The 11,227-nt window shown below is 39.3% G+C and overlaps 1 protein-coding gene across 1 annotated transcript in view; it reads left to right on the top strand.

Moving 5' to 3' along the window:
- CNTNAP5 (contactin associated protein family member 5) overlaps positions 1 to 11,227 on the top strand; it is an 865,582-nt gene extending 854,355 nt beyond the window's left edge. The window contains exons 23-24 of the mRNA XM_017544214.2: positions 7,409 to 7,480; positions 10,032 to 11,227. Of these exons, the coding sequence (XP_017399703.1) occupies positions 7,409 to 7,480; positions 10,032 to 10,228 (269 nt within the window). The 3' untranslated portion in view covers positions 10,229 to 11,227. The remainder of the gene's footprint in view (positions 1 to 7,408; positions 7,481 to 10,031) is intronic.

Genomic DNA, 11,227 nt, shown 5'->3' with positions numbered 1-11,227 from the left:
CTCAGCCTCCTGAGTCGCTGGGATTACAGGCACGTGCCACCATGCCCAGCTAATTTTTTGTAGTTTTAGTAGAGACGGGGTTTCACCATGTTGACCAGGACGGTCTCGATCTCTTGACCTCGTGATCCACCCGCCTCGGCCTCCCAAAGTGCTGGGATTACAAGCTTGAGCCACCGCGCCCGGCCGGAAATATATATATTTTTACACGACACCAAAAGTAAGATCAAGAAGAGCAAAAATAAACAAATGGGAGTGCATAAAACTAAAAAATTCTGTACAGCAAAGGACACAATCCACAAAATGAAAAGTCAAACTACAGAATGGGAAAAAAATGTTTTTAAACCCTATATCTGATGAGGGGTTAGTATCCAAAGCATAAAAAAGATTAACATAACTCAATAGCAAAAAAAGAAAAGAAAAAAGAAAAACACTTAAAAAATAGGCAAAGGATGTGAATAGGCTTTTTTTTTTTTCCCACAAAAGACATGGAAACATCCAATAGGTACATGAAAAGGTGTTTAACATTACTGATCAACAGGGAAATGCAAATCAAAACCACTATGAGATGTCACTTCACAGCTGATAATATGATGACTAGTATCAAAAAGGCAAAAATAACAAATGTTGGAGAGAATGTGCAGAAAACAGAACCCTTGTAGACTCCTGATGGGAATCCAAATTGGTACAGCCATTATGGAAAAGAGTAGGGATGTGTCTCAAAATATTAAAACTCGAATCCTATTTCTGAATATGTAGCCAAAATAAATTAAATCAGCCTTTCTTAAAAATAGGAAATCCCCACAGCACGATCATCCATACATCCTCTGTTTTTCCACTCTCTAAGTGCCTTGTCTACTTTTTCTTAGTCATTGTGATTTTGGGTGTCTTAAAATGTATCTGGGATTTTGTTTTAATCAGGCATGATAAGGTGGCAGGCATGAGATGATTGCCTTTGAAAGAAAAGTTTTTTCTTATAGTTCTCAAGAAAAGGAGATACATTATACCACTGAGGGCCACATGGAGAAGTGCCAGGTTTGGTCAGGAGGCAGAAAGAGAAACGGGAAAGCAGGTAGGCAAGCTTCAGCCAGTTAGAATTGGATAGTTTGAATAACTTGGGCAGGCTCTGTGCTACAGGGGTGATCTCTAGTTGTCTAATACTTGGCCTTGAGTGATTTAAGGCAAGAAAAATATTGGGTTAGTGAGTGTGAGTTAAGTAAGTGAGTTACTAGGGAATATGGGCTCTGGATTGATTGGTTTGTATATAAAAGGCATGGTTGCAGGCATGTTGTTTGCTATCTCTAGGAATTAGCTAGCCCTGGGAGGGGCAGTTAGGTCCTCAAGATGTTAAAGCATCATAAGCACTGGTTAAAAAAATGATTCATACACTAGGATAAAATCAAGACATCAACATATATCAACAGGCCAATATAATATAAATAGAAACAGTAACAATAGTGTCATCCTTCTGATTATTCTTTAAAGTGGCTTGTATATGGATGAGGGGGTATTGTCAGATTTTTCCAGGATGCTTTTTGTAAATCCACAGGATATTTATTTTATTCAGATTTTACTGCTCATATTGATAATAAATATGGATTTTGTGAGTAGCGGTGATGAAGAGGCTAGGTCTGAGATGTTTGGTAAAGCTCCTAGATTACCATGGTATTGTCTTACCCTCCCCTTGCCTCCCAGCTCACACTAAGAACAGTAGTGGTAGGTGGTGAAGGGCCATTGTTATAAAGCACTTTGGGCCATGATAATTTTCTGTTACAGGCACAATTCCCCCAGCAATGGTCTGTGATTGGTCATGATGCTTTGGGAGGAAGATAAAAGTTGGGACATCTTCTGCCATTTAACAAGTCAATGGGATTTTAATATCTTGGGTAATACATTGAGAAACATTCTGTTTTATATGGCAAGACTCTTAGCCAAGACCTTTAGCCTGAGATCCTTAGTGCTCAGTCCAATATTTTATAAAACTTGAGGGCCAGGCGCGGTGGCTTACGCCTATAATCCCAGCACTTTGGGAGGATGAGGCGGGTGGATTACAAGGTCAAGAGATCGAGACCATCCTGGCCAACATGGTGAAACCCCGTCTCCATTAAAAATACAAAAATTGGCTGGGCGTGGTGGCGTGCGCCTGTAGTCCCAGCTACTCAGGAGGTTGAGGCAAGAGAATTGCTTGAACCCAGGAGGCAGAGGTTGCAGTGAGCCAAAATCATGCCACTGCACGCCAGTCTGGCAGCTGGTGACAGAGCGAGACTGTCTCAAAAACAACAACAACAACAAAACTTGAGAAATAATTTTTTATCAAATCTGGTAATGTGAGTAGGATATTTAAATATTTCTGTCTACTCTTCCAGCAATGTATTGCCCACTCCTTCACTGCTTTAGGTATCACCATTTTATTTTTCAAATACCATTTTGAGTTGTCTTTGATGAGATTGTTGTGATCCTCTTCTTGCCTCGTTCGTCACACATCTTATAAGCAGCTACTCAGTGTTGACTTCCGTAGTTAGTGGAGATGACGAAAAATAAGAAACATTCAAAGTTCCTAATTTTTGAAATCTGTAAAGATGACAGAAGGCGATGGTTCAGGGGATGAGGGTGTGGCATTGGCTGCCTGGCACTGTATCATAATACGGTGTGAGCAATGCAGAGCAAAGATAGGAGCAGGGTTTTTGGATGGTGTGGAATCTAGAAAAAGCAGCAAACATATTTTTAGATGAACTAATGATCGATTTATAAATAATCTGGTCATGGCAATTGTTTAGGGAGAAGGGTTTGCAATGTTCAGAAGGTGGAAGATCATTACAAAAGGAAATACATCCGTTAATGTGAAAATGTCTGGTAGAGTGTAGCATATCTAGTAATCGGTAAAAACCCCTCATGAGGAAATCATTAGGTGTAAGTGTAGAAGTTCTTACGGAAGTTCTTATGGAATGTTAGCTCTGTCTCCCTGTATCTCTCTATGTAGATAGATATTCCATAGAGATAGATATAGATAATTGCTCAATGTCTGTCTGCATAGTTATAATATATAATAAATTCTATGCTATAAGAAAAATTGAGATGTGTGTATATATGATATAAATTCAATTTTATATAAATCTATTCTTATATTCTTATAAATCTATTCTTATTATCTATTCTTATAATCTATTTTTATAATCTATTCTTATAAATCTATTCTTATAAATCTGTTCTTATAATCTATTCTTATAAATATAGATTGAGATGTGTGTATATATACGTGATATAAATAGGTAGATGCATTTAAGCTGAGTCATTCTTTTTTGAGAGGGGAGTTAAAACTAAAAGATATCTCTAAAATTGTTAAAGACAATTTAGACACACTGTGAAAAGAGAAGTACTGTTGAAATAAATGAGTAACTACCCCAAGGATTACTTTGTAGAAGGTGTCCGTTAAGCGTGGATATAGGCATGGTATTTTTAATTTTTGTAGTCTTGTTAGTGAAGCTGTCATCTTACTAGATGTGAAGTATTTTGTTTGTAGCTTTAATAAATATTAGAGAGTTAGAAGTAGCTGGGTTAATGTGTATTAATATATTATTAGCAAAATTTGCTAGAAATGTGGAAATCTGATGTAAAATCAATGCTATGTAATAACCAAGGTTATTACTTTAGTTAATAATGTTAAAAGTAGTATGTAAATTCAGTAAGGGAGGAACCATTGTAAGTTGGAGTAAGGAAAAAAGGCCGTGAGGCCAGACGCGGTGGCTTACGCCCGTAGTCTCAGCACTTTGAGAGGCCGAGGCAGTCAGATCATGAGGTCTGGAGCTCGAGACCAGCCTGACCAACATGGTGAAACCCCATCTCTACTAAAATTACAAAAATTAGCCGGGCATGGTGGTGCATGCCTGTAATCCCAGCTACTCAGGAGGCCAAGGCAAGAGAATTGCTTGAACACAGGAGGCGGAGATTGCAGTGAGCTGAGATTGCGCCACTGCACTCCAGTCTAAGTGACAGAGGCGGACTAAGTCTAAAAAAAAAAAAAAAAAAAAGGCCATGATCTAAATGATCTAATAAACCACACCACAATGAATGACTCACATTTGAATACAGACATATTCATGTGCCAGTATGCAGATAATGGTCTGCATAGTCTCCATAGACTGTGTGATATAAAATTATAATGGAGCTGAAAAAGGTCATAGAAATAAGATCATTGTAGCAATCATAAGATCCTAGTACAACACCTTATGCACATGTTTGTGGTGACTCTGGTATAAACTTACTACTCAATGAAAGCCTCGGGTATTTTCTTCAGGAAGTAATTCAGAAGAAGGCATTGTTAAGGTAGAAGATATTAGCTCTTGCATGCTGTTGGCATTGAAAACCTTTCAGTGGGATCACATGAGGAGGTGAGAGACAGAGATATTACTATCCTGAACCCGTGTAAGCCTAGCCTAGTGTGTATGTTTGTGTCTTTGTTTAAAAGGACAAGTTTAAAAAGTAAATAAATAAATTTAAAAATAGAAAATAATCTTTATACATATATATATATATTTTATTATACTTTAATATACGGGGTACATGTGCAGATCTTGCAGGATTATTACATAGGTATATACTTGCCATGGTGGTTTGCTGCTCCACCCCCAACAGACCCCAGTGTGTGATGCTCGCCTCCCTGTGTCCATGTGTCCTCATTTTTCAATGCCCGCCTATGAGTGAGAACATGCAGTGTTTGGTTTTCTGTTCTTGCATCAGCTTGCTGAGAATGATGGTTTTCAGCCATCTGTATCCTTTTTTTATGGCTGCATAGTATTCCATAGTGTATATGTGCCATGTTTTCTTCATCCAGTCTATCACTGATAGGCATTTGGGAGTGAAAGGATATAAAGAAAGTATTTTTGTGTAGTTGTATGATATGTGTGTTTTAACTGTTATTACAAAGAAATCAAAACTTTTAAAAAAATAAAAAGTTTATAAAGCAAAAATGTTACAGTAAGCTAAGGTTAATTTATTATTGAAGAAAGAAAAAAATGTTAATAAATTTAGTGTAGCCTAAGTATAGAGTGTTTATAGTCTATAGAAATTAGAGCAATGTCCTAGACCTTCACCACTGACTCGCCCAGAGCAACTTCCAGTCCTGCAGTCTCCATTCATGATAAGTGCCCTATGCAGGTGCACCCTTTCTTTAAATTTCACATTTTGACTCTGCCCTTTCTATGTTTAGATATGCTTAGATACACATGTACTTACAAATGTGTTATAGTTGCTTACAGTATTCACACAGCAACATGCTATACAGGTTTGCAGCCTGGGCGTAACAGTCTATTGTATATATACAGCCTAGGTGTGTCATAGGTTGTACCATCTAGGATTGTGTGAGCACACTCTATGATTTCCACACAATGACAGAATTGGCTAAAGACACATTTCTCAGAATATATTCCCACCATTAAGCCACACATGACTCTTTACAAAGAAGCAGGAGGCATTTTAGGTAGGTAGACTAGCTCAGGGATGTGCAGGAATAACAAGCACAGTGGACAGTGTGATACAGGAGATCTAATAACCAAATATTTTCATTTTCCTCTCTTCTTTTCTCCCTCCCTTTCTCTCTTCTTTCTTTCCTCCCTGCCTTCTATCTTTCACCAGACCTCTTCCCCTCTCTCCCTCCCTTTCGTTGCCTCATCTGATTTCTCATTTTCCAACACCCACTATCATCATCACCTCATTGTTATCAATTGGCGGCATATATTTATACATATATATATGTATATGTATGTGTGTGTGTGTGTGTGTATATATATATATATATATATATGTATAATGTCTATGTTCTTCTGCCTGTATGAGTGCATGTATATAAGCCATCTAGGTGTACAGAGATTATTAATAATAATATCAAGTTCCAAACACAAGTTTTTCCCACCAGACCCACCTTATCAATGCCACCAGTTCAGAATACCTGCCCCATGGCCAACCCCTTCTTTAACTACAATACCTTTCCCATTTAACCCCATTAGCCTTTCCCTCATGTTGGTTTGTTTCTGCTCCAGTTTCAAGAGTCCTAGGAAAAGACCAACTCTGTACACCACAAACGGCATAAACTACCACACTCTGCTCAGTCAAAGACATGATAAGTACTTATCCAACATCTTTCATGTGTGTCTATGGCCGTGTGGTGAGTACTGCAGTGTGAAGAAGTGTGTATGTCTTGGTTTTCTCATTAGGAAGCTTCACGTCCCACTAGTGAGACAAGAATGTACATGTTTATATACATGCTAATGTGTATGTAATTAATAGTTAGCAAATGTATAAGAAAGAAGACTTAGTGAGCACTTACATTGTACCAGGCACCGTTCTAAAAACATTTATAATAACTTGTATAATTCTTACAAAATCCTTTAAGGCAAAGACTATTTTTTTTTACCATTTGACAGATAAGAAAGTTTAAATGACACATGACAGGACTAATGATATCACATGGCGGCTTGAATTCTGTGGCTGCCTGCACATCACCAATCTTGGTATTTTTCCGGCACCAGAGAGGAGTAATAGAAAGACCCTGAGTACGGAAATTGGATAGCTTTGGTGTGAATTACGCCTCTTCCATGAATGATCTGCAGGACTTTGGACATGAAAGTTTGATCGTTCCAATGTAGTTTACTTCTTTGCCAAAGGGGAACAATAATACTCATGTTGTAGTCACTTCCCAATGATTAAATGAAAAATAATAATAATAGTGGCTGTTCATAAGGGTGTAGCAGCCACATGGTCCTGAAAATTTAACATAGATTATACGCACACATAGAGGTGTCACTACTCCCCTTTAATACATATGCAAATTGATACTTAAAAAGAGGTCTTGCTCAATATCACCAAACAAACAAACAACAGAGCCAAGATTCAGACTAAGGTCTGTGTGCCTTAAAATTGATGTTCTTTCTTATATCATCCATATTGCTGTACATATGGTACAATTCCTCCCTCATCAGTGGGGGCTGCTTCCGAGGCTGTTAATTCTCTAGCACTTTTGTTCTTCACTGGCAATGAACTCAGAATCCTCTTGCATCTGGAGAAAACTCTCAAGCAGAGCAGCATGCCATGCATAGGAACTGTCCAGCAAGGCAACAAGGGACCTCCGGGGCAGGGTGAGGGCATGTTGGCAGGATACTACCATCATGTTTCAACACCTAATCTTACAACTTGCATATAAATGAACAGGGCCATTGAACTCTAGGGTGAGAACAATGCGCTTCCAATGCCTTCTGCTTGTGCATGTTTTTTGAGTTCCTTGCAACATGTCAACTCACGACTATTTGAGGGCACCTGGTGCAATGCACAGGTGTGTCATTACAGGTGTGCCACACTGTAGACTTCCCGTCAGTGCTTTGAGTAAGAACTGAAGTCCCATGTCTTTTACTCCTTTCAGATCCCTTTGGGAAGACAGATGAGCGGGAACCACTCACTAACGCAGTTCGAAGTGATTCGGCAGTCATTGGAGGTAAAGGGTTCATTGTTGTTGAATGCATAAAGACATAAATCATCCTGTATTTTGGATACAGTTATCTGAAGCCTTCCTTAATTAAGGCCATCCAATACACAGAGCCCCACATTATCTACAAGCCTGTGAGCTGCTTTTCATGAGTAGTCATGTGTGCTGAATGATCAAAGTCACCCTCTGCCGATACCAGCAGCTCTGTGGATTTATCCTGCCTCTGATTCATGAGGCAGCTGAGCACTGAGTCAACAGCTGGAGCATTTACTTACAGACGGCAGCTCACATTCTGTTCATTTCATATAGTTGTCACTGTTTCTAAAATGCAAACAAAGCAGAATGATACAACTAAATACGGAGAAGAAGCCACGTTGGGGCAGACAACGGGTGAAGCCGCAGTTCTGTCGAGCGTTCCCCACCAAGTGATTTGGGTTAGGTCTAACGAGCAGGGTGAAGCCCACAGGGCTGTAGTTTCAACTCTCACTGCACATATGGTTACAGATGCAGACCTTGTCTGCTCTGCTGTGAGCTCAGCTCTCCTGCTTTTCCATTTTCTCACTGCCTGTTGGCCTCCCCACTTTTCTATTCTGCTTCAGCTTGGCTTCCGCCTGCTGGGGCTTGATTTTTCCATCTGAGTCTTGCAACACAGAATGATTCCCAAGCTTTGCTTAATGTAAGATGCCTGTGAAAAACCAAACTCATTTCTATCAAACATAACCTTAGCAGGTGCCGCCATCCCTGCCTTCTGGAAGCCTAGATGAACTGATCCTCGGCAGACGCAGTTCTCCTTTTAAAAGCCTGCAGCATCCTTCCATTTAACTTATATTTAATGAGCCCTGCTATGGGTCAGGCTCTGTGCTAAGTAGAGGAATATGGGGATGAAGGAGACAGGGAGGAGATGGGTAAACAGACAACAAGACAACCAGTGAAGACCGTTCTGTGGGAGGAGGTACAAATGACCTTGGGAGCACAAAGGTGCACTCCTGATAACGTGACGAAAAGAAAACTATGCCTTTCCTTACGGAAGTTTCTAAAACCTCTGACCTGAATTTCTGCTTCAGAGAAGCTGGTCTACCTTAATTTTTGTTTGGCATCCAGAAATGTGGGAAATAATTTTGTGCCTCTTTCTCTTTCAATAATTCCCCATTTGACAAGTGGAAAGACTTTTGTGACTGCTGACTCTCCTCCAGGCATTTACATGCTCTGTGAGTCTTTTTAAGGGCAGGAAAGTCATCTGATCCTGTAGGAAATTTTCTGGTGGTTACACAGCTGCTGACTCTGACTATCCCACACATTGAAGGTGTAGAAACCAGTTCCTTATTTCATCTCTTAATGAAACCCACGCGAAGGAGCAACTTACAGCAACCCGCTAGGGAAAGTCACTCACCTCCACCCAGTTAATTCATAGACTTGCTAACTTTAGGTGATTTTACTCTTACTTGTTCTAAAATATTTGGAGGAAATGCCACAAAATGATTTAGGAATATATATGTATAAAAATAAATGTTAATAATGGTCCCAGTTCTACAAAAAACTGATGGAAGACATGCCATCAACATATGAAACTTTCTAATATCCGTGCTTCTAAAAATCATAATGCAAGATGTCAAAAAATAACTTTCTAAAACAGACACTTTTTCTCTATGTCTTCTCACCTTAGAAAAATGAAAGAGCAGAATATACAATTTATTACAAGTAAATTCTTTTCTTATCATATGCGTTTTCAAATATTTTCATGCTGAAATACCTACATTCATGTGGAGACACACCTGCCACTTCCTCATTTGCACCATTCCTTGGCTGATACTGCCTTTCACATTCCAAGAGCGTTCCTGGCAAAGGTAGGGGGGAGACCTTAGGGTCAGCAAGGACAGCTTGCAACATAATCCAGTTAAATCACACACAGTCAGAGTAAGGGGGAATCTGATGGGCCTGGGCAGAAGTTTGCCATCTCGGTTGACTCGGAGTTTCTCCAGAACAGAGGTGTCTTGTCACTGAACAAGCCTTCGTGTCACAGAGTGCAGAACAGTATAAAAATATTCTAAAAATATAGTCATCATTTCATTATTAATGAAAATGTTTTAGTAAAACAAGCATAAAACATAAAACAAATTTACATCAGGAGAACATGTGTTGAGATGTGAGATATTTAAATACCATTTTCTAGGACACTAAAGTAACTGAAATAGTTGAGAGGTGACAAAACAATGGGCTAATTACATCTGACACATTCTCTATACCAGATTTGAAAAATTTACGTAAAAACCCTTTGGTAGTCCAATTCCATACATATAAGTTGACATTCAAAGTTCTTTAAACAAAATCTTTTATGGTTTCAACCGTCTTTGTCCCCAGCCAGTCTGAAAGAAGGAAATTTTATAGTAATTGAAGACAGGGCATTTCAGCAGGTCTTTATCTCTGGGCAGGTGACAGACTTGTGTTTGCGGGATTTTTTTTTTTTCTCTCCTACTTGCTTCCTTCATCTGGCCAGAATCTACTCTCCTGAGGAGATGATTCATGACAATATCCTTCTCTCTTTCCTTCCCCTTATCTCCAGGGGTGATAGCAGTGGTGATATTCATTATCTTCTGTATCATCGGCATCATGACCCGGTTCCTCTACCAGCACAAGCAGTCACATCGTACAAGCCAGATGAAGGAGAAGGAATATCCAGAAAATTTGGACAGTTCCTTCAGAAATGATATTGACTTGCAAAACACAGTGAGCGAGTGTAAACGGGAATATTTCATCTGAAGAACTGCAGGGTTCCTACTATTCTTTTCTCTTGTTGCTCAATTATCTCCTCCCCCTCTTCTCTCCTGTCTTTTGATTTGTTCATTCTCTTTATTTTCTGCTTGCCATTTCTTTTCCGGAACATATTGCATCCACCACAGCATCAATTCTCTTGATCCAGCCCAGAAGACCAGGCAGCCGTGGCCACTGCCTTCGTCTCTGATGAACCTATCGGGTAAAAACGACCACTCAAGAAAGAGACTGACTTCACTATTCAAGACAAGGAAGAGACACATGTGTGCACTCCTGCATGTTCAGTTCTGTACTTACAGTTTCTAAAATGCACTGTTCAGTTTTGCAGCCATTTGGTGTTCAGGCTTGCTTTGAGCCTAAGCTCTGTGGCTTAGGCACATGACGGTCATTCCTGACATCCTTCCATCTCAAGTCCATTCTTCCCAGGGAACCCAGGGCAAGGAAAGAAGAACCTAGAGGCCTGGTTTGCCTTGGTGGCATTGTAAAAGGACTAAGAGAGGTGTGTTTTGTGAACGTTTACTTGCTTTACCATAGGCAATCCCTTGCCTTTACTCATCACGCTTTTTCACTATGACTCTTAGCCTCTGAGTATTTTCAAATATATGATTGCTGATAGTAGTGAACAAAATCACGTTGTTCCTTCCTCACTACTCTCTCCTGGGGCCAACACTTTGGGACAACACACCATAGCATAAAGCTAGGGGATGCATGGGAATAGTAGCTTGAAACTAGGACGTAACAAGAAAGCTTCTAGGAAGTAGATGTTCTGTATCTTCAAAAATGCCTCCTCCAATTTTGTAAGAATGCTAGCTAGGTATTCCTCAGATTATTATACTGAGATAAAATATATATACATACATATATGTTGCTACAGCATAAAGAAATTGAAATAAAAGTTTAAAATAGTACCTGGTTCAATGAAAGAGCCTAAATCATCTTAACTCAGCTTTAAAACAAAAATGAAATCAGGAAAAAAAAATTGAAAAA

This window comes from Cebus imitator, unplaced genomic scaffold (genome assembly GCF_001604975.1).
Source record: "Cebus imitator isolate Cc_AM_T3 unplaced genomic scaffold, Cebus_imitator-1.0 Scaffold167, whole genome shotgun sequence".
Classification (NCBI taxonomy): Eukaryota; Metazoa; Chordata; class Mammalia; order Primates; family Cebidae; genus Cebus; species Cebus imitator.
Note: the sequence above shows the minus strand (reverse complement) of the source record. Positions and strands in the feature narration are given on the sequence as shown.